The following is a 24,033-nucleotide window of genomic DNA, read 5'->3' as shown; positions in this document are numbered from 1 at the left end:
TTCAAAAAGAACTCAAACTTGTTTTTTTTTTTACTTGGTTGCCACCTATTTACAAAAATACTTGAATCAGAATTACTCTTTTGTTAAGAATGGCATTCTACTATTCATTTTCAATGCAGAATCTTGCTTTTTTTTTTCCAAAACAAGCAAATGTTAAAATAGCCTTAGTTAAAAAAAAAAAATACACCTGCAGATTTTTTTTATTTTTTTTATTCAGGTTTTTGAAAATGTTTTAATAGTGTGATAAATCTTGGAAGTTAAAGCTTGGAAAATGCTTTTAAAATTTGAAAGGAGCAACAATTACATTTTTTTCCAACTGCGAAATACTTGATGAGTGGAGGGAAATGTGTTTTTTTTATTTTATTCATCCTCACAATGTAGCACTGGATTGATGATATGTAATAGATTACTAAACTGCAGTGAAATGGACTTTGTTTACAAGCTACAGGAGATCCCTAGATGTTTGTGAAGCTTCTCAATTATCCAGGTCATGGTATATGTATAGAAATAAGTTAGAATTGAGAAAGCCAGTTGGATAACAAGTGGAACATCTTCAAGAAAAACACAGTAGATCCCTAGAGTTTAACCTGTTCTCAGAAGTCTTTGACACTCGCAAACTCTATGAAGATTCCAGAATAAAGTGCCAGATGAATCGTGTAACGTATCTCTATAAAGCTAATAAGGATTTGCAAATTTTGTCATATTGCAAAGTGTTTTTATGGCTTTTTTAATAGTTTCTATGTCAGTATTGAATATAATAAAGTTTTTCTATTTTTTAAGCTATGATTTTTTTTTTATTTCTGAGAAACCCTCTCCCACCACACAGTGCAAGTAGTCCTGTTCATGTTTTACCCAGAATTTTCCTTAATTCTAGACAGCACTTATTACCATCTGATTATTGAATTAAGTTGTAGTGTAGTTATTCTAAGGAGATCCTTGTACAAATGAAATCCGTTCTGACACACCAGTGACACAGGTTTGACTCACAACCAGAAAAACTGCTGATCAGATCCCAATTACATCCTGGTTTTACCCTTCTTGGGGCTCCTCAGTGTGGGTACCGCTGGGTTATTTTGATCAGTGTATGCAGAACCAGGTGATTCCATGTGAACACTTTTGGGGTGTTGTGTTGTATCCATGTAGCCATTTGTATACACAATTGCTGGGATCCTGGTAATTTTTGTGCCCTGTAGGCTGACTTGGAAATCCATTTCTAGGTGCAGAGCAAATTGCTGGTGGGTGCAATAACAATGCTTGCAATTTAGAGCAACCCCGTTCTCAACAGAGTTCCAGATTAATTCTCACCGGCTATGTTTTATAGAGAAAATAAACAAGAGAAGAAGAGTAAAGAACAGAAAAAAGGCGATTTTATATACCTACCGTTAAATCTCTTTCTCTTCAGTCACTTGGCGGACACAGGGACAGTGAGGTATAGCTGGTACATCCAGGAGGGCAGGACACAACAATAGGAAAAAAGTAGCCCCTCCCCTACTGGAGCTTAGACCAGTTTGTTCCAAAGTCAACAGGAAAATTTTTATTTACTGGTAAACAAATAATTACCAAAAAAAATGAGGCCTCAGTCCAGGGAGGGAAGCCCTGTGTCCCCCAAGTGACTGAAGAGAAAGAGATTTAATGTTAGGTATACAAAAGCTCCTTTTCTCCAAGTCATCTTGGGGGACAGTGGGGATGTACAAGCTGTCCCCTTATTCCTCCGGGTGGGAGAGTGAGGCTTAAGTCAAAGTGACCACTGCGGCTTGAAGCACCTTTCTGCCAAAGTCAGAAGCCGCAAAGGTATCGAAATGGTAGAATTTTGAGAAAGAGTGGACAGAGGTCCACGCAGCTGCCTTGCACAGCTGTTCCGCTGATGCTTGGTACGCCCAGGACATACTCATCCCCTTAGTAGAATGGGCTGTGAGTCTGGCTGGTGGCGTTTTGCCATGTAGGCTCGCTGAATCGCTTGCTTGATCCAGCGTGAAATGGACTATTTTGTGGCTGCCCTTCCTTGGTGGGGGCCTGAGGGAATGACTAGTAAGGAGTCCACCTTGTGAATGTCCCAGACTCTGTGTAAATAGAACATTAGAGCTCTAACAGGATCCAGGGTGTGTAGAGCCTTTTCCTTAGGATTGGAAGGTGAAGGACAGAAAGTCGGTATTTTAATCTCTTGGTTCAAATGAAAGTCGGATACTACTTTAGGCAGAAAAGATGGAATAGTGCATGGGACCGCCCTATCATGGTGAAAGACGAGGAAAGGCGGTTGGCATGACAGTGCGCTGAGTTCAGAAACACGTCTTGCAGAAGCAATCACCAGATGGAAAACAGTCTTCCAGGTAAGCCAGACAAGTGGTACTGATCCTAGTGGTTCAAATGGAGGGTCTTGAAGGGCTCGTAGAACTAAGGTGAGGTCCCATAGAGGAGCTGGTGCTCGAACTGGAGGAGCCATATGTGCTTCTCCTTGCATAAAAGTCTTGACATCAGGCAAAAGAGCAAGCCGTTTCTGAAAAAGGACTGATAGAGCCAATACTTGTGACAAAAGGGATCCTAAGGATAGACCCATGGCTAGGCCCTCTTGCAGGAACTAGAATGTAAGGAATGGAGAGCCGTTTGAACTGCGTCTTGTGGAGTACGCACCACTGGTGGTAGGTAGACCAAACTCTACGATAAGCCCTTTCTGAGACTGGCTTCCTGACTGCGCACATGGTGTTAGCTACTGCCTTGGAAAACCCCTTCTGATTCACACATGTCATTGTTTTGGCCACATTGTATTTATTTTGAAATGAGAATAACAGGTTTTGAAATGAGAATAACAGGTCAATTTGTTTCTAATTTGTTTTGTTTTTATTTTTGTTTTCATGAAGAAATCTTTGGAATTTCATCATATGTAAAAAATAATTTCATTTGGAAACATATGTATTTTATCTTATTAAGTCATTGTATTTTATTGAAAACTTAATAAAAAGAATTTTAAAAGAAAGGAAAACCCCTTCTGGGTTAAAATTTCGGTTTCAAGAGCCACGCCGTCAAATTGAGATTTGTTGGGTTTGGGTGCCGAATCGACCCCTGGGTTAGAAGGTCTGGAATTTGAGGTAGGGTCAAAGGTTCTACCACGGACATGTTGAGTGTACATGTCTGTGTACCAGGAGTGCCGAGGTCAATTTGGTGCTATAAAAATGAGTTCTGTTCTCGTTGAAGTTTCCTGGCTGCGACTGAGATTGTGCGACAACAGACCGAATGGCGCCAAAAACGAATATGTGATCCGGTTACTCGTCGGCGCTCCCTCTCAAGCGGCCCTTAAACATCCCTGGGCCCCAGTCTCCCTGCTCTGCGTCTCCTCCTAATAAACAGCCACCACTGACTGAGACTGTACGGGCTTCACAACCCCTGGTGCGCACCTCTCAGGAATAGCGCTTCTGCCTGCAGACCCGCGTCAGTAAATGGCTAAGTCATGGAAGGAGGGATTACATGTGTGAGCAATACAGGGGCCAGTTAATCGCTGTACTGATGCCTTTTAAATGTTACACATGGCAAGCAGTCACAGCAGGCAGACTTTCATGTGTAAGGGCCATACAAGGGGGGTGGGTTTGACAGCCCTGCTTTATATAATCTTAGTATGATTATAAAGGAACTGGGTGTATCTGATAAGTGGAGCTCCCCAGGCTGCTGTAGCTGCATGACTCTTCCATGTCTCCTCCCAGCTCCGTCTGCAATACATCTGCCAAACATTGCAATATGGCTCACTTGTCTTACATTAGGATTAATTCCAAACCTTTGGTTTTTATGGTGTAGGCAGCAATCTCTGGTAATTTTGCCCGGTCACGCGCTTTCATAAAGACCCAGCACGTCATGAAGAAACTGCTTGCAGACTGCCTACTCAATGTAACAGGAAGAGTCGCAGTGGGACTTGGATTTGTTCTATTGCATGCTGTTCCTACCAGGGAGCTCTTATCTTGTGTCAGGAAGCTGCTATCTGGTTACCTACCTGATGGGCTGCTGGGGGGGGGGGGGCGATATCACTCCAACTTGAAGTGCAGCAGTAAAGAGTTACTATAGCTTATGAGAGCACAAGTCACATGACTAAGGGCATATGGGGAAACTATCAACGTGTCTAATACCATGTCAGATTTCAAAATTAAATATAAAAAATCTGCTTGCTCTTTTGAAAAACTGATTTCAGCACAGAATTCTGCTGGAGCAGCACAATAATTGATACATTTTGGAAAAAAAAAAAAAAAATGAAGACCTATTTAAAGATTGTTTAGAACAGGCCATTGTAGAACATAAATTAACAAAGGTGAGCCATCCATTTAAGCTACCTGTACATTAAGCTTTAGATTATAATGACTAATACACCCCTAGTAAAATGTATGAAGCCCAAGACCATGATGTGAACAATGCAGGGGCCAGTTCATCTCAGTACACAAGGTAAGCAGTCACAGCAGGCAGACTTTACTGCAGGGGTCACACAAGGTAGACCCGAGGGCCGGCAGTTGGACAGCACTGAACTATAGATACACAAGGATAACCTGTGACTAGGGCAGTGTTTTTCAACCTTTTTTGAGCCAAGGCACATTTCTTTCATTGAAAAAATCCCACGGCACACCACCAGCTGAAAATGTGAAAAAAAAGCTTATATTAACAATATAAGTGCTATTGTTAATATAAGCTTTTTTTTAAACATTGAAGAATGACGGTTATATTTATAACATCCTTAATAGGAATCAAATAAACACAAAGAAAAAAGTATTTTATAATCTTTGATATTTATACTCACTCAGTGTGAACCCTGGGCCTGTTTGGATGAACACAGAGCTGATATCCTGGCAGGAATCGATGAAAGACACACACGAAGATCTTCCTCCACAGCTCTCAGTCTTTCTCTGTTTTTAGATTTTACAGCAGTCAGGCTTGAAAAGCTCACCTCACACAGATATGTTGTGGAAAATGGGAGCAATGTAGGTTGGATATCTCTGATGTATATATAAAGTTTAGTATATACATCAGAGATATCCAACCTACAGGTCACTAGCTGTTGTTGAACCCCACCATTCTACCTGAAGGTGTAGGGACTGCTGAGAGTTGTAGTTTATAAACAGCTATCAATTTTCAGATTTGATATCTCTAAGTTCTTTTATGTTCCCTTAAATTAAAGCCTTTGCTTTACTAAAATTCCCTTGGACCACCAATCTCTAATTCAGGCCCAGAAAAATACCCTGCTGAGAATGATATTAACATCTTGCTGTACATGCACTTGCTCTGCTGGAAAACTGATGAAAAGCAGGTTTATTAATTATTAATACAAGATATCAGATATATATTAAAATGACATTTTTCATGAGTTTAGTAACTAAACTCATGAAAAATGTCATTTTAATATATATCTGATATCTTGTATTTATGTACGCAAATACAAATATTCACCAACTCATATGTGCCAAAGCCCCAACCATTTGTATGCTTATAATGATGTATAAAGTGGCCCTCACATATATATATATACTTCAGTATATTGTGCTTTTAGAGCAGCTAAAGGCAGAATCCAGGCTAGTGCTCGAATACCTACCAGCTTCTGCCGCTCTGCTATGCACATCGAAGCTGCGCGCAGTGCAGCCAGCGACTTCCCTGACCAGCCCAGGCACACGCAGGTCACATGACGTCAGGTCCGCGCACTTCGGCCTGCGCATGCGCGCAGCAAAGCCGACTCCAGAGGTGAGGCGGTGAGGCGGCACACCTAACATTAGTTTGGGGCACACCAGTGTGCCGCGGCACACAGGTTGAAAAACGCTGGACTAGGGATGGGCGAATTTTTTCACCTTGTTTTGCTACAAAAATGACGCCCATAGACTTGTATGGCAATGTGCGATAAAAAAAAAAAAAATCGCCGAGCAACAAAATTGTTTTTGACGCCCATAGACTTAAATGGGCGTCGGTGACATTTTTGGCGAAACGGGTCAAATTCATCCATCCCTACCTATGACAGAAAATATGAAGATAGTAGGAATTACCTTGGCTTTTCATTACTTGTATAGAAGCCTGCAGCCTTGTGCTTTTACAGGGTCAACAGACTCCCTAGTAACTATAATACCACTTGCTAAAGGGCTGCTGAGTATCTCTGGCTTTCAGTGTTCCAGCTGCACATTCTATTCAAGTCAGTAGTGTTACAAAGCCTTACACACCAATCAACATAGAAACTTTATTGGTCAAGGCATTTAGGACTTTTGTGCTTTGAAACAACACCAATGTGTGTCCTTTACATTTGAGAACATCTATTTGCTTTTGTGATTTTGGGCAGTTTTCCTACTGCTCTTATAGGAGGCAAAGCCTGTTATGTTGTTATAGGACACACAGTTTATACAAAATTTGTACCAATCCAAACGGACACAGAAAAAAAAAAATCAATTTGTCAACTTATTAGAAGGAGACAATTTTAGGCCATCGTTTCGAATTACAGCATTAAAGGAGAAGTAAACCCCCTTATTTAAAAAAAACCCTACCCTACATATACCCCCCCCCAACCTAGCTGCTACCCCGGGCAAATGCCCAACTTTTTACTTACCCCTCGGTGCAGAATCACGGCATCGGAGTTCACAGACACAATCTCCCTCGGGTCTTCTTCTGCAATTCTCATGACTTTTGGCACATGCGCAGTTGACAAGAACTCGAAGATTGCTCCAATTGCGCATTCGCCCATACGGAACTAACTTCCTCATGAAGCCTGAAGAGAAGATGGCTGCCGTGAATGCAGATGCCGTGAATCTGCACTGAGGGGGTACGTAAAAAGTTAGGGTCATTTACCTGGGGTAGCAGCTATGGCTGGGGGGGTCTATGTAGGGTAGGGTTTTTTTAATATGGGGTTTACTTCTCCTTTAAAAATGGAAAAAAATGGAAGCCCCCCCCCCCCAACAGCTTTTGCTACCAGCTGTGATGTCATACTCCCTGTTTCTTTTTTTGTGATTTTCCCCTCTTCTGGGGAGTCTCTACTCCTCCTCTGGCTTTCTTCTCTAGTCCTCTCCTCCACTTCCTACTCTTTTCAATCATCCAAATCTCTTCCTTGTCTTTCTACCTACCCTCTCCCCTCCCCGGTTTGATGCATTTTATTTGCAGTAAAAAATCTCCTCTAATCTAGCTCATCATGTGAGGCTCATGCTGGAAGATACCACTAGTTTAAGACACAGGTGTGCATACTAGAAGATACAACTGTGTTTCAGAGACAAGTTCTTATATCAACATTTTAAATACAGATGCAGTTCCAAATACAGTTTCCTATGAGAAATGTCTTATATCGGGGAAAGATCGGCTTATTTGGTGACTTTGCCCAAAGAGCAGATCTTCTGGGTGCATGACAAGCTTTAGCCAAGCATTACTGGTTGGTATTTGACGAATCAGAGCACAAACACTAAGTGTAATTTAAAATCAGGGCTGCTTTATTACAAGTGAAATTTAAAAAAGGTTTACAAGAGTGCAGAATAACCATTAGGTCACCTAATGAGATGCCATTATATAGAATATTTTATTAGGAGAATAATTAAGTTAAACCCATATCGTTTACCTAGTGAGAAAACAACTTTTGCCCTATCTTTTGTAGTATTTTCTATTTCACAAAGTCAGACATAATAATAAGTAGTGAAAAACATTGGCACACTAATGGTGCTTTGCATGGATGGCCCCAGAGAGACCAGTCAGTAAAACAATACACTGCAAATGTCATTTTTCACCAGTGTGTGTGTGCGCAAACACAAAGAAACTACAGATGAGCCAAATATGAAGTCAAGGGACTTAAAAGTGTAACAAATACACAGACATAACATATAAAATAGACGTGAGACGTATTGCACTTTATTTTAAAGACGTAACCACTCGCCCAACCAGTGATTACTACTAAAGAACAACTTTTGCTTCCAGTGAGACTCCTTTATGCAGACATGGCAGTTTCTAGTGTTTCTTCCTACAAGAAGGCAGAGTAGCAAGTCTCTTTGCAGGACAGGAGAGTCAGATGTACAGGGATCTAGGATGTTTTACATTCAGGTGCCGTTTCTTTTTTTGCTTCATACCACCAGTTCTCAGCCTGACTTTTGTCATTGCTCTCTGCTGTGTTGAGCTCTGTGAAGATATACAAAATATACGTCACTAAACACACAGACACTTGTTTAATACATTAAATTGCAGCTGGGATTAAATGTGGGTACATTTCCAGGGTCACTTTAATGATTGAGAAAAGGCGACATCTGCCCATGTCCCTCGTCAGTCCTTTCAATTGTTAGAGTGAAGGGGCCGAGTTTTGCAGATGCAACATAAAATGGGGAACAATAAACCCCCGATGGTGTATACAGGAGCAAAGTGTCTGCAGGCAAAGCACGATTTATTTATTCACACTCAAAAGTCTGTATGATGGGTAATGAAGTGAAAGGGCGGAATATACATAGCTCCTGAGTGCAGGCATGAATCCAGTTTTCAAGGGCTATTAACCAAGGATTGTGTCCAGCACTTTGTAGTATAAAGGACTATATAATAGAAAAGTATATATATATAGAATTCTGCAGATTAAAGGAACAGCAACAGTGTCTTAAAGGAATGACAATATAATGTACTGTTGCCCTGCACTGGTAAAACTGCTGTGTGTTTGCTTCAGAAACTCTACTATAGTTTATATAAACAAGCTGCTGTGTAGCCATGGGGGCAGCCATTCAAGCACAGACTATAAAGTAGATAGATAACTTCTGAAGAATCCCATTGTATACTACAGAGCGTATCTGTTACCTGCTGTGATTCTTGTGCCTTTTCTCCTTTTCAGCTTTGAATGGCTGCCCCATGGCTACAAAGCAGCTTGTTTATAGAAACAATTTTTTTGTTTCTGTAGCAAATACATCAGTTTTTCGAGTGCAGAGCAACAGTACATTATATTATCATTCCTTTAAGCCACTTTAATCTTTTGGTGTTACTGTTCCTTTAAAAAAATGCTGTACAGCTTGGGGAAAGTATTAATGAAAATGATGTTGACTTAAAACCAATCCAATACTTAGCACTTTTTACACTGCTAATACTATTCATGTGTAATAGGAGCACCCTCTGCTGTTCTGTCTGGGCAGGGACTGGAAAGAACAGCAAAAGATTAAGTTGAATGACAACAATTTACCGATTGTGCTTCTGAGCATTTTTGCAATGTTCATCAAATTCTACTTTGGGTAAATGTCCCCCTTTAAATGAAAGTTACTATACAGTGGAGATGCAGTTTAAAACAGTTGGGCAAACCAAACCAGTTACTATCATTTGAGATATCAGTAACTTACCTGAAAAATCACCAAGCTTAGAATTATCAAAAAACTGAGATGGACAGTAAGGCATCGATTTTGACTTCACATCAAATAATTTGCCTTTAGGGGAATTTAGATTTTCCTGTACTTTTTGCTGTTTGCATGGAGAAGACAAATTGTCGAATAACGTGCTTTCAGTCAGATTTTTATGCAGTCCGGTCTTGCCAGGGGATATGACATGCTGGGTGGGCATCTCCGATCTGTTTGGAGACAGGGCACGCTTTTTGTGCAGTCCAACCTTGCTTGGAGAAAGTATATGTTTATGCATCCCGGTCTTGCCTGGAGACATTACTAATTGGCTGTAGATTTCGGACCTGTTTGGTGACACAACACGTTTAGTGCTGGACTCCGACTTCTTTGGAGATCCTAGGTGTAGGCTTGGCATTTCAGACCTTTCTGGAGTAACAGGGCCATGTCTGTAAGTTTCAGTTTTGTGAGGCGAGCCTCTGTGTGATGATCCAGTATGAGAAGAATGAGCATCAGATTTTGCCTTTGTTTTCTTTCGATCTTCAGAACTTGACATAGTCCTTTACAGATGGGGAGAAAAATAAATTAGCACAGTGGCTTTTATAGCAGAAGATAAACTATTTCTGTAAAAGAGAAACTGTTTCAGTGCTACCGTGATAAATGATGATATTTCTTCTTATAATGTGACAGCTCCCTTTCCAAGGCGGCTTTTTCCGACTGCAGCACAAGCATTGCTGTGCTCTGCACTATACCGCTTCCACCACCACAAGTCACAGGGAAAGTTGAAGCTTTCTGATAATCTTTTGGAACACAAACTGTGGATAGAAAAACAAAATCCATGTTTACTACATAATTATAACATCTTGCCAGTTTCATTATGCAGTGCAGCTATTTTAGGAGAGTTCACTTTTCATCATCAGAACATTAGGGGGCAGATTTATCAAAGGTCGAATTTCGAATTCATGTGAATAAATTCAAATATTCTCACAACTCGAATGGGAGGTTGTTTAAGAAAAACGCGAACGTCTATAACTTAAATGAATATTACAGATTCTAATAGTTTTTTTTCCGAAAAAACCTCAAATGTCATGAAGGCTATTAACATCTTCAAATTGATCACTGGACCTCTTCCACTGACTTCTACATGAACTCGGCAGATTTTAGGTAGTGAAGTCGAATTCGAGTTGTTCCCAGTCAAGGTATGAGAAAGCAGGATTTTTGATACTCACCGTAAAATCAGTTTCTCTGTAGTCGATATGGGGGGGGGGGGGGGGGGGGAACCACTGGGGTTAAGCTCCACCCTCCAGGAGGCAGGACACTTGGAATAATTAGTGAGGTGTGTGCCAGAGGGTCTGGCTTTTGATAAATCAGGATGAAGGGTGGGTGTTCCCCCCCCCCCGAAACGTTGAATGTTTGGTGGCTGAATAAAAGGGGATACTCCCCGACTGCATTAACCAGTGTGTGTGCAGATCCGTTTTCTATACACACTTGTAGAAAGGACAGAATTCTTGGAATGTCGCAAACAAGAAAGGGTAGGTGCGTCTCCGTGCACCAGTTCCAATAGCTGCGCCAGACTCTGTGATAAGCCTTGGATGATGTTGGTTTGCGTGACTTTAACATTGTGGCGATAACTTCTTCAGTTATACCTCCTCATCTCCAGATGGCTGCTTCAACAGCCATCCCGTCAAAGAGAATAGTCCTGCATTGTGGTGGACTATGTGACCCTGAGACAGAAGGGCGCTCCTGGTCTGGAACTGGCTGTGCTATGGACATTTCCTGCAGGTCCACGTTCTCCTCGGTCAATAAGGAGCTATTACAATCACTGTGGTATGTGACTGACGGATTTGACATACCAGCCAAACCATCTGCCTCCGTAATTGGGGGTAGGAACATCTGGGTGGAGGTTGTAGCCCTGATGGCTAGAATGGGATACCGGTAGGAATTCCCACGAGGGGAGCCCCCCCATAAAGATAAAGGTATCCCTGCTCCTTGAGAGGACCCTGTGCCAGTACAAAGCCAGCCATCTTCATGCAGACATGTCCAACCTTCTAGGATGCAGGACACTTGAAAACTGGATGGGTCGTTATAGAGCCACTGGCATGCTCCTCATTAATTATTCCAAGTGTCCTGCCTCCTGGAGGGTGGAGCTTAACCCCAGTGGTTCCCTGTGTCCCCCTGAGACGACATTGAAATCTCAAATTCGAAGTAGAGTTTGGATTATTCCCAACTCCCAATTTGTGAGTTTTGACCAAAATCCAACTCTAAAATTCGAATCTTAATAAATCTGACCTTATTATTTGTTCAAGCAGACACAACATCAATGTGATACTGCCTCGCAAACTGAGGTATGTCTTCTGGAAACAATGCAAAAGTTCTTTAATTGTGAACCAATCTATCTAGACACAGATAGGAGTCATAATTATAAATGAGTACCTGTTGTATCGTTGTCTGCCTGTGCTCGCCTAAGTTCCTCTTTTAACCTACGCAAGCCTTCTTCCTTATCTTCCAAACAAGACTTTAAGTAGGCAATCCTAGAAGCACAAAACAATGTTGTTTCCACAGTCGAGAAGGGTACACACAGAGGGATTTGCTTCCATTTATATGTAAGAGGTTGGCCACTGATGTTGGCTTGTTACTCAGCTGGGTTAAGGTCAGGGATCTATGTAGGCCATTTAAGTTCTTTCTTTCTTTTCAGCAATGATTGGTGTGGCTTAAACAGCTAATTACAATTATTAGCAGGGGTGCCCACATACTTTTGGACAAATTGTGTTAGCGTGTGGATACATTAGATAAAATAGGCAAAATTTCTTTTCATAGAAGGCTATTTTGAAATTTTCTTTGAAACAATATTTGATACTTACTCTTGGTCTGTTGCTTTTGAGTACTTTATTTTTTCCATTTCAATCTTTACCACCTTAGTTTTAAGGTTGTCAATTTCTTCTTTATATGGTACTGCACCTTTGGCAACCATTTTCTTAAAAAAGGAGAAAAATACTCAATGTCAGTTTAAAATTAATAGAAACAAACCACGAGCCAGATCAGAAGACACAGATGTTTGCAATTTTCAAAGATGCCCAGATATGGTGTACAAAAAAAAGCATAAAGATAAATGTACCTGTAGGTTTTCTATTTCTTTCATTGCAGCCTGAAGATTATCTTGCTTTTTAGTTAGTTTCACCTGCATTGCGTTTAGCTCAGCTTCGGCGTTTCTGCTTAGTAGTTTGTCTTGCAAAATTGCAACTTTTTCACCTTTGTGCATGGCATCATCTTTGACCAAGTTCAGTTCATTTTCTAGCATTTTGATCCTTGATTGGAGTTTCTACAAGTTGCAAAGCAACAAGAAATAAATGCACAATATTGCTAAATCATGTACATTTTAAACCAGATTATTTTTTTTTAGAATTGTTAATATGTCAGTATAGGTATTGGATCCATTATCCAGTAATCTGTTCTCCAGAAAGCACTGAATTACAGGAAGGCCATCTCTCTTTAAAAAAATGATTTCCTTTTATTCTTGTAATAAAACAGTACCTTGTACTTGATCCCAACAAAAATCCCTATTCGAGGAAAAATAATCATGTTTGGTAACTATTTTTTATTAGATGGGGGTATGGTGATCGAAATTACAGAAAGGCCCCTTATTTTCATAACCTCAGGTCCCAAGCATTTTGGATACTGATCTCTTTCCTGTACATAGACTAAAACTTGTATTTTTTTTGTTGAGAGACCCTAAATCGAATGAAGGGGTAAAACGAGGTGCCAGGTCCAGTATTTTTAATCGACAGGAGTTACCTTGGATTCATCTTGAACAGTTTTCAGTATGCCTAAAAGTCTAGCATTTTCTTCCTCCATTACACTAGCACTAGGGCCGTGGTGCTCCATTCTGCGCATAAGTTCTTTGTTTTGTTCTTTCTTCTCTTGCAATTTCGCTTCAAACTGGTTCAGATATACGGTTATCTCACGTTGTATTTTCGACTGAACAACTGCCTGTAATTAAATCCAAGGTAACCAACAATCAAAGTAAATCATGATATACAAACACAAACATATCAAGGGAATCCTGCAATGGAAGAAAGCTTAAACCAGTGGACACAACATAAGGTAAAATAAGAAAACTTCTGTACATAAAGGGTGATGCACGCAGTAACCTTCCAGAAGATGTTGCGAGGAATGAGCTCAGTAAATGAATTTACAAATGCATGGGTATAAACAAAATCTGAGGGTTTAGCAGAAAACCAAAAATGTATCAAAGCAAATGGATATATGCCCTTTCCTTGTAAGCTAGAGTTTTGTTACTGTAACTGTCATCCACAGCAACTTGATTTTCTGGATTTGGTAAATATGGAAAGTATTTTTTGGGACATTCAATGTGAAAGAAAAGTAGTAAGTTTTTCCAGATAAGTGTATTTAAGGGGACTTTTTTTTTTTTTTATACCTTTAGCCTTTTTGTTAAGAGCTGTATGGTAGAAGCAATGCGCCTATTTTCCTGTTGCATGCCTTCACTGAGTTTCTTAGCATCGACGTGCAGATCTCCAAATTCCTCCAACCACTGCATAAAGCCTTTCTTGTGCTCAAGCTCTTCTTGCAGTGTTGATCCTACTTGATTTAGGAATACCTGCACCTCTGAAAAGTCATCCTGGACACTCTGCAAATACAGCATTAGTATAGACAAGTTAGATAGTGACTTATTTTAAATAATAACCTATATATTATTATTATTATCAACATGTATTTATACAGCGCCAACATATTGCGTAGCACTGTAAAGGTAAATGTGATTATACAACTAAATTACGTGAATTACATACATAGAACATATCGAGTTACATACATACCAATCACTACAATACCGGTACAAAAGGTGAGGAAGGCCCTATGCAAAAGAGCATACACTCTAAAGGGAAGGGAGTAATACACAAGGTGTGGGAGTGGGCAAGACCGAATTAAGTGGGTGAGAAATGTGGTACTGTATGTGGCGTTTGGTAGCTAAGCAGAGTGAGGGTAGGCTTCTCGAAAGAAGGGCATTAAGAGATTTCTTGAAAGCAGAAAGGTTGGGAGAAAGTCGGACAGACCGTGGGAGAGCGTTCCAGAGGAGGGGTGCAGCCCTTGTAAAGTCTTGAATGCGAGCATGTGAGGAGGTAATGAGAGAAGAGTTGAGTAGCAGGTCAGTAGAGGAGCGTAGTAAGCGGTTGGGTGAGTATATAGAGATGAGTTCAGAGACGTAGGGTGGGGCAGAGTTATGAAGTGCTTTGAATGTCAGGGTCATTAAGCCAGTGCAGGGATTGACAGAATGGCGTGGCAGAGGAGGAGCGGTTGCTGAGGTATATGTGCCTCGCAGCAGTGTTCATTATGGACTGGAGAGATGACAGTCTCTGGAGGGGAAGGCCAATTAATAGAGAGTTATCCTAAGGATAACCCTAATGCACCGGGGCCTGGGGAGAGGGGGTGATAGTGGAATTGTTAACTATGAAGGATACTTCCGGGATGTTACTGGTGTTAGTTGGAGGAAAGAGAACCATTTCAGTTTTAGAGAGGTTTATTTTAAGGTAGCGTTGCGACATCCAGGTAGAGATAGCGGACAGGCAGGAGGAGACGCGAGTTAGGAGTTCTGGGCTGAGATCAGGAGATGAGAGATAGATCTGAGTATCGTCAGCCTAGAGGTGGTAGTGGAAACCATATGAGTTGATTAATTTGCTGAGGGAGGAAGTAAAGAGGGAGAATAGTAATTGTCCCAGGACAGAGCCTTGAGAAACCCCAACAGAAAGAGGTAGGGGAGAAGATGCTACTCCATTGTAGGAGACACTGAAGGAACGATTGGCGATGTAAGAAGAGAACCAGGACAGGGATGTGTCACGAAGGCCAAGCGAATGGAGGGACTGGAGGAGGAGAGGGTGATCTACAGTGTCAAATGCAGCTGAGAGATCAAGCAGTATTAGTAGTGAGAAATAATTGTTGGCTTTAGCGGTTAAAAGGTCATTAGTTAGTCGAGTAAGGGCAGTTTCAGTGGAGTGTTGTGGCTTAAAACCAGATTGTATGGGGTCCAGCAGGTTATTGTCAGAGAGGAATGAGGTTAGTCGGTTGTAGACTAGGTTCTCAAGTAGTTTAGAGATGAAAGGTAGCAGAGAGATAGGTCGGAGGTTGTCAAGATTGGAGGGATCAAGAAAGGGTTTTTTTCAGAATGGGGGTGACAAGAGCATGTTTTGGTTGAGTAGGAAACAGTCCAGTTGAGAGCGAAAGATTAAATAGGTGAGTTAAGGCTTTGATTAGGCAAGGATTGGTATTGTGGAGAAGTTTTGAGGGAATTGGATCAAGCGGGCAATTTATAAATAGGAAATATTTATGAGCATGATATTTAGACACATAGATATAGATATTACCAACAATGTTATCTTCATACAAATGCAGGTAGCACAGGTGATCTAACCAAAGAGAAAGGAAAAACAAGTCATTTTAAGAAAAGACAGCATGGAAAGTGTACCTGAATTATATTTGCTTTTTTAAAAAGTAACTCATTCAAGAATTCAATTTCACAGAACTTGAGTTCCTCAGATGCAGAATCCGACCATTTTCTGCCGTGCTGCTCCAAACACTGCAGTTGGAGTCGCAGCTCATCATGCCTCTTTTGCTCAGCAGCAAGGTCCTTCTCATAATCTTTGATCAAGCTATGATCTTCTTTGACTGCAGCAGTTCGGTATACAACCTTATAAGATTGAAAAATAAGGTTACAGATTTCAGACATATAGTAAATCATACATAAATATTTGGACAGACAACTTTTTTCTAATTTTGCTTCTGTACATTACCACAATGAATTTTAAATGAAACAACTCAGATGCAGCAGCCTAAAACACAATCGCTTCATTTCAGGGGCTCAAAAGTAAATTAAAAAACTGAAAATAAAATGTTCAATACTTGGTTGAAAACCCTTTTGCTGGCAATGACAGCCTGGAGTCTTGAACTCATGGACAACACCAGATTGGGTTTCCTCCTTTTTAATGCTCTGCCAGGGCTTTACTGCAGCGGCTTTCAGTTGCTGTTTGTTTGTGGGCCTTTCTGTCCGAACTTTAGACTTCAACAAGTGAAATTCATGCTCAATTGGGTTCAGATCAGGTGACTGACTTGGCCATTCAAGAATATTCCACTTCTTTGCTTTAAAGGAACAGTAAGATATTTTTATTACTTTACAGCACTTTCATTTTTTTATAATACAGTGTTTCCCTGCACTGGTAAAACTGCTGTGTTTGCTTTAGAAACACTACTATTGTTTATATAAATAAGCTGCTGTGTAGCAATGGGGGCAGCCATTCAAAGGAGAAAAGGTTCAAGTTACACAGCAGATAAGCTCTACAGAACATAATGGTGTTATCTGTTATCCACTATTTAACCTGTGCCATAAAGCCGTTTTTCAATTGCCGTCATTGCTACACAGCAGGTTGTTTATATGAACTATAGTCGTGTTTCTGAAGCAAACATCAGTTTTACCAGTGCAGGGCAACAGTACATGATATTTTCATTACTTTAAAACACTTTATTTTTTTGGTGTTACTGCTCCTTTAATAAACTCCTGGATTGCTTTGGCTGTATGTTTTGGGTCATTATAAAAAGGCTTCCAATCCATTTGACTGCATTTAGCTGGATTTGAGCAGACAGTGTCTCTGAACACCTCAGAATTCATTTGGCTGCTTCTGTCCTGTGTCACATCATGGATAAATACTAGTGTCCCAGTGCCACTGGCAGCCATGCACGCCCAAGCCATCACACTGCCTCCTCCATGTTTTATAGATGATGTGGTATGCTTTGGATCATGAGCTGTTCCACGCCTTCTCCATACTTATTTCTTGCCATCATTCTGGCAGAGGTTTGTCTTGGTTTCATGCTTATGAGTGGCTTGCACCATGCAGTGCACCCTCTGTATTTACTTTCATGCAGTCTTCTCTTTATGGTAGACTTGGATATTGATATGCCTACCTCCTGTAGAGTGTTGTTTGCTTGTTTGGCTGTTGTGAAGGGGTTTCTCTTCACCATGGAAATGATTCTGAGATCATCCAACACTGTTGTCTTCTGTGGACATCCAGGTATTTTTGCGTTGCTGAGTTCACCAGTGCTTTCTCTTTCTTTCTCAGGATGTACCAAACTGTAGATGTTGCCACTCCTAATATTGTAGCAATTTCTCAGATGTTTTTTTTTCTGTTTTTGCAGCTTAAAGGAGAAGGAAAGCCCCAGGGCGCAAAACCCTTCCCCCCTCCCCTGTGTTGCCCCCCCTCCCTCCTGGCCTACCTGTCCCCCTGGGCAAATGCCCCTAACTTGTTACTCACCCCTCTGCGCAGGTCCTGTCCACGGAGTTCACAGTCGCCATCTTCTCCCACGCGCGTCTTCTTCCTGCTCTGACCGGCGTCTTCTGGCGCATGCGCAGTAGGAACAGGTACCGGTATAGCTCTACTGTGCATGCGCCGAATGTCACAAAGTTTTCCGATTTCACTTCGTGACATTCGGCGCATGCGCAATAGAGCTGTACCGGTACCTGTTCCTACTGCGCATGCACCAGAAGACGCCGGTCAGAGCAGGAAGAAGACGCGCGTGGGAGAAGATGGCGACTGTGAACTCCGTGGACAGGACCTGCGCAGAGGGGTGAGTAACAAGTTAGGGGCATTTGCCCAGGGGGACAGGTAGGCCAGGGGGGAGGAGGGAGGCAACACAGGGGAGGGGGGAGGGGTTTTGCGCCCTGGGGCTTTCCTTCTCCTTTAAGGATGGCTTGTTTCACCTGCATGAAGAGCTCCTTTGACCGCATGTTGTCTGTTCACAGTGAAGGTTCTAATTTTCATTTGAGTAAGCATATTTAAAATTATTTAATGATAGTTCCCCTCTAAGTTTTTTACCTACATTTCAACACTGCTCGTATTCCATTTACATAAATGCCTTCATACTGCTCTTGCACTACTTTACTTCTATAGAATTACCTTCCATTTGTATAGCCAATTTTTTATCTTTTAAAAACCCAACAATAAAGCTGTCTCACTGCACCCCTAGTTCCTTATAGAAGTTGAGAAAAAATGTAATTACACCAAAGAGAAACAAAAAGGACCAAAAACTTAATTACAGATTTTAGAGAATTGACCAGTGAGAATAGTAGATTCCCAGCACTATGTAAGCCATCTTGTTCGCATCTTATATACAGAGATCAGTGCCATTTTATGAGTTGTTATATAACCCTGGAATCATGAGACTTGTTCAGTGCTGGGAAACTGTGCTTAATGCTTTCAACTCCAAATACAGGAGCAAAGAACAGGGAGCAAGATTTACACTGATCAGCTGGGATTCACAAAGGAGGATTATTTTGCATTTTAATGCTGCCCTGTGTCCTGGAGAGCCAGATGAAGATTTATTGAGCAATATTGCTTTAAGACTACAACCCTGATGTTGCTGGACTACAGCATGCTTTAACCTTGATGATATGTTAAAAGTATGCTGGGATTTTTAGTGCACCAACTACAGACTAAAGTGTCCCTTTAAAACAAACCTTGTGAGGCACTTAAATAAAAAAAAATAAAAAGTTAATTTAGCAGTACATAATTTATTTCTGTTATTAATTTCAGCCTCTAATCAAACTGTTCTTTTTTTAGATCAACCAAGTCCCAAAACTAATGTTTGTGGTGTGCTTTTAGTAGGGATGCACAGAATCCACTATTTGGGATTCGGCCGAATACCCGGTGAATACTGAAGCGAATCCTGATTTGCATATGCAAATTAGGGTAAGGAAAGGGAAAAAAATTCTTGTGACGAAAAGTCATGTTATTTCCTTACCCGACCGTAATTTATTTATGCAAATTAGGATTCGGTTTCAGTTCGGGCCAGGCACAAGGACTGGGCGAATCCGAATACTGCTGAAAAAGGCACAATCCTGGATTCACAGGTTATTGTGAGCAGGATCCAATTTACCTTTTTAGGTTGCTTATGCAGTTTAAATAATGTTGTTTATGCCCTACTTATTGAACAATGCAGCATATGTTGGAGCACTATAAAACTTTATACCCAGGTGTTTTAAAAGCAACCCATAAAAACAGTCATACAATGGGAGAACTATACCTTAAATTTGTTCAGAAGGGTCTGCAGTTGAGTATTTAGCTTAACATGCTCAGTTTGCAAGCTGCCAAAGGATCTGGAGAGCGTGGATGACAGAGATTCCTTTATATTTAACATGCAATGTTTGTGTGCTTCAGTTTCCTTTTGAAGCTCACTAGAGAGACTGCTGAGCAAAGTGTGTTGCTCTGAATACACAGCGGAGATTTTTTCCATCAGCTCCTGTACATGATAAAATAGTAAGAATGTAAACATCTTTAGATAAACACTATTTCCTTTACAACCGCAGTATTTTAGGATTTCATTGTAATACCTGTATTTCTTGGTTTCTGCTCTCAAGTATATCCATACGTTCTGCAACATCATCTTCTTCCTGCTGAGGCTCGTTCTGCATTAAACGCAGCACTGAGATTTCTTTTTCCATGATATCCATCTTTTCGCAGAGTTCATAGTTTCTGAGCTTTTCATTCCTTAGCTCCTAGAAATAAAAAGTAGGTACAAGGATCATGAAAAGATAAGCCTTGTTAAAAGTCCCTTGGAACTTTTAAAAGATCTTTGGAATTCCACTCCAAAATGAACACACACCATCTGTATTTGGTCCAGCTGTTCCTTTAGAGATGATAAGTGTTGCAATAGCTCATCCACTTCCTTAACTTTCTCTGCAAGTTTGTTGTTGATGTCTTCTTTCTGTTGCTTGAGCATTTGAAGTTCAGTCTTATATGTACATAACTCTTCACTTAGATGGGAAGACTAAAAAAAGATAGAGGTTTTTATTACCTATTAGAACTTATATTATACAAGCTATATGTTTAGCATGTTAGCTATTGGGAGGCTTCAATGCCCATTCAAAGTCTAGACAGAGGGCTGTGGCTGTGAATTGTCAGCTAGGGAGCTAAAAACGTCATCATTTGTGCCACATTTTTGTCAAATCTGTGTACCAATATAGTTCTGCAGAAGCAGCAAACAATAGGAAAGGCACAATGAAAATACAACAATTTTTTTTAACAGAAATATAAAACAAATGAGCAGCCAGTGTATCCCGGAGGAGCAATACACTGCTTTCAATAGCAAACACTGGGTTAAGAAATGCTGATACCTGTTCTTGCAAGGATTCCTTTGAATCTCTGAATTCATCCATCTCTTTTGACAGGATCTTTATTTCATCAGTGAGACTGGCTACTTTATTTGCAGCTTCATCCTTTTCCCTATTAGCTTGTTCCAATGCATGGTCTCTGCTCTTTAATGTCAGTGCTAGCTGCTCTAATTCTGAAGCCAGTTGTTGCTTGGAATGGCTAAGGTTTTTCCTTTCACTCACAGCTTCATTCAAAATGCCAGCATTCTCGAGAATCTCTTCATCTAGAGAACATATCCTAGCAGTGAGAATCTTTATTTGATTAGTAGCATCGCCCATTTCCTTCTCAGCCTCCTGCAACTGCAAATCTTTGGTCTTTAAAGATTCCCTAAGCTCTTCTATCTGGGAAGAAAACTGTTGATTTGACAGGCTGAAGGTCTCTTTTATGTCAATAGCTTCTTTTAAAGTAGTAACATTTTGACTTATCTGTTCTTCTAGAGAAGATATCTTTTCTGTAAGAGCTATAACTTTATCGGCAGCTTCATCTCTCTCCTGCTCTATTTCACCGAATGCCAAATCTTTGCTTTTCAATTCTTCCCTGAGGTGTTCCATGTCCAAAGCCAGTTGCTCCTTGCACTGGATAAGGCTCTCTCTTTCATAAAGAGTTTCCTTTAAATCGGTGGCATGTTGAAGCAACTGTTCTTCTATAGTCGATATCTTCTCTGTGAGATCTATTATTTTCCTAGCAGCATCAGCTTTTTCCTTTTCTGCTTGTTCCAATGCAAAGTCCTTTTCTTTTAAAGACAGACTAAGCGTTTCAATTTCAGAGAACAAGTGTTGCTTAGACTGGTTCAAGTCATCTCTCTCGGTGAGAGTTTCTTTTATGGTTGTAACATTATGAAGCATCTGATTTTCCAGAAGAGAGATCTATTAAAAAATTAATAATCATAAAATGGGTTGTACAAAATAAATGCTAAGCACATATTTAACTGTGAAAAAATGTCTCTCTTAACCAACCTTTTCCTCCAGTACAGATATCTGGGAGGTCAGCTCTTGAACTTTATCTTTCTGCTGCTGCAATGCTTCTTGAGCCTTTCTTAGATCATCTTGTGTTTCAATGGACTGTAAAGATGTGAATTCAAATTACAATTTTTTATGTAGTTAACAGTTGCATAGGAGGCTACAGAGTAACACTTGTGAAACACGTCCAAATTCAGAATGCACAATCTGCAATAGATTTTAAGTCGCTTGAACTGCACTGGACTAAAGCTTTCTGTGCATGCTGCTTTAATTTCACACTCTCAGCAGTGAATCGTCAACATTTTTATTTTTACAGCCCTTGCAATACTAGCTTCAGCGCAAAATCCTGTCAACTGGCTTTAACCCAAAATGGTCTCTGGCATTATCAGCCAGCAGGCGTAATGCAGAGGCATGATATGCCATGTTTAATGGATATAACACACATCCAGAAATAGAAACATAATCCGTTAGTTACTCAAGCTCACCATTTCAACATTCTCCCTTAGGTCTTCTTGCAGCTGGTCCCTCTCAGCTATTACAGTCATTTGGCTATTTTTCAACTCCTCCATTTCCAGCATAACCGTTTCCATTTCTTGACTCAGATTAATGACTTTTTGTTCGGATTCCTTTAAAGTCTCCACTGCTGCCTCTTTATCCTTTAAGCTTTTCGTAAGCTCTTCAATCTCACATTTAAGTCTGTGCTGGCTTTGCTCAAGTTCCTGATTCTCATTTAGCAGACATTGCTCTTTAGTGGTCTTTTGCTGCAATTCGTCTTTAAAATTCAAACCCTTTAAAGTAAAAACGAAAGAAAAAATGGGTCAGATTAAACAGAACATGCAATAATGCAATTTATGGTATATTGCTAGACTAAAGCAGTTAAGCTACAGGTAGACTACAGCAACAGTTAAACTTTGGTATATATAATATATATATATATATATATATATATATATATATATATATATATATATATATATATATATATATATATATATATATATATATATATATATATATATATATAATAGAATTTGTACCAATTTCATTAGTGAAGTGGGGCACTGGCCAAATGTTGGACTTCAAATTAGTCACATAACGTTTAGTGCAATAACCACAATGAATAAACTATAAATAACAGACTTGTGAGATAGCTCAGACTTGTGAGTAGCTTACATCAATATGGCAATAGCAGGGAAAAAGCGGCAGTTAATCTGTTGCTACTGCACTATTTAGTGAACAAACATTTAAAGTAAGCTAGAGACAACATCTCACACTTTCTTATATGAACACTATGCACAGTTTCCCCCTAAAGAGCATTGGTCATAACTTTCTTCATTGAATCACTTCAAGCACAGACATCACAAAAGGGATTTAAGGTGCAACCAGTGTTAAGCAAATTTTAGCTCAGCTTCTAATAAGGCAGACCTGAATGGTCATTACTAAACGCTTACAATGTAACTCCATATAGAAGTAAAATATCTTAAAGGTGTTCAAAATTAAGGATTCAAGTGGAACAAGGTTTCGTGGGACGGGGTCAACTCCTCCCTTCATCAGGTGTTGACCCCTGAAATGGTGTTAATCGTGGTACAACAGGCTGACAAACTGAAACCACACAGTAAGAAATGTTGAGTGCTATGACCTCTTGGATAATTGAGAGAAAAGAGACAAAACACTCGTCTGCCTAGATGATAAGAAATGCCATTTTACCAATTCAATGTTCTCTTTTAGATTGCCTTTCAGTTGGTCCATCTCAGCTATTAAGTTTTCATGGGTTTGTTGCAGCTCTTCCATTTCTTGAGTAACTACTTGCATCTGCTGTTTAAGAGCAAGAAGTTGTTGTTCGGTATCATGTTTCTCATGCTGCACGGACTCAAGCGAGGACTGTGATTCCATTGAACTCTTCATCAGATGTTCCACCTCACATTTTAGCTTAACCTGAGCTTGTTCAAGTTCTTTCTTTTCATGTAGTAGTTTATCCTGTTCACTAGTCTTTTGCTGCAATTCTTCAGTTAATAACAATATCTGCAAAAAAGAATTTAAATTGTGGGAAGTGTTGAGTGCCAACCCATGTAACACGTCTCACTATCCACGCTCTTGCTCTGTTATAATAATGTGAACAGTACTAGGATTCCCTTATTTATATGGTTGCAGTCAGCCAGGATCACACAACATACTTTTTCTTCCAAAGGATGCACGCAGTCTGTAGAAGTTTCCTTTTCTTGAGTTATTGGAGAATTAGCAGAAGCATTGCTTGCAAGATTATCAGCCAACTGTAGCTCTAACTCTTGCTGTGTTTTCTGCAATTGATCTTGAGTATCTGAATGCTAAAAAAACAAAAGAGTAAAAAACAATATAATCTAAAATTTTAGCTAAATGTTAGTATGCCCCCCTGCTGACCTTTAACAGTCTCTCAGCTGTGTGTGGATGTCAAAATTCCCATTGGTGTAAAATAGTCTAAGGATTCAGAATTACTTTTAAAGCACCCAAACATTTTTAACTGTGCTTGTAATTACTACACTATATTATTTCTATATTTATTTTCCCCACAGCCTGAAGGCGACAATCATTTTGTGATAAAAAAGTGAACTGAAA

At 40.1% G+C, this 24,033-nt stretch overlaps 1 protein-coding gene across 4 annotated transcripts in view; it reads right to left on the bottom strand.

Moving 5' to 3' along the window:
* Window positions 1-7,397: 7,397 nt before the first annotated feature.
* The window catches only part of cenpe.L (centromere protein E L homeolog), a 59,417-nt gene continuing 42,781 nt past the window's right edge, over window positions 7,398-24,033 (bottom strand). For all 4 annotated transcript variants that reach the window (XM_018251930.2, XM_041590640.1, XM_018251926.2 and 1 more), the window contains 17 exons: window positions 23,616-23,765; window positions 23,149-23,463; window positions 21,927-22,229; window positions 21,439-21,543; window positions 20,446-21,348; window positions 19,935-20,099; window positions 19,663-19,827; window positions 19,356-19,571; window positions 15,751-15,972; window positions 13,708-13,917; window positions 13,065-13,259; window positions 12,388-12,591; window positions 12,134-12,246; window positions 11,706-11,803; window positions 9,925-10,087; window positions 9,282-9,832; window positions 7,398-8,094 (listed from right to left, as the gene is read on the bottom strand). In XM_018251930.2, the coding sequence (XP_018107419.1) occupies window positions 8,000-8,094; window positions 9,282-9,832; window positions 9,925-10,087; window positions 11,706-11,803; window positions 12,134-12,246; window positions 12,388-12,591; window positions 13,065-13,259; window positions 13,708-13,917; window positions 15,751-15,972; window positions 19,356-19,571; window positions 19,663-19,827; window positions 19,935-20,099; window positions 20,446-21,348; window positions 21,439-21,543; window positions 21,927-22,229; window positions 23,149-23,463; window positions 23,616-23,765 (4,173 nt within the window). In that variant the 3' untranslated portion in view covers window positions 7,398-7,999. The remainder of the gene's footprint in view (window positions 8,095-9,281; window positions 9,833-9,924; window positions 10,088-11,705; window positions 11,804-12,133; window positions 12,247-12,387; window positions 12,592-13,064; window positions 13,260-13,707; window positions 13,918-15,750; window positions 15,973-19,355; window positions 19,572-19,662; window positions 19,828-19,934; window positions 20,100-20,445; window positions 21,349-21,438; window positions 21,544-21,926; window positions 22,230-23,148; window positions 23,464-23,615; window positions 23,766-24,033) is intronic.

This window comes from Xenopus laevis, chromosome 1L (assembly GCF_017654675.1).
Source record: "Xenopus laevis strain J_2021 chromosome 1L, Xenopus_laevis_v10.1, whole genome shotgun sequence".
Lineage (NCBI taxonomy): Eukaryota > Metazoa > Chordata > Amphibia > Anura > Pipidae > Xenopus > Xenopus laevis.
Note: the sequence above shows the minus strand (reverse complement) of the source record. Positions and strands in the feature narration are given on the sequence as shown.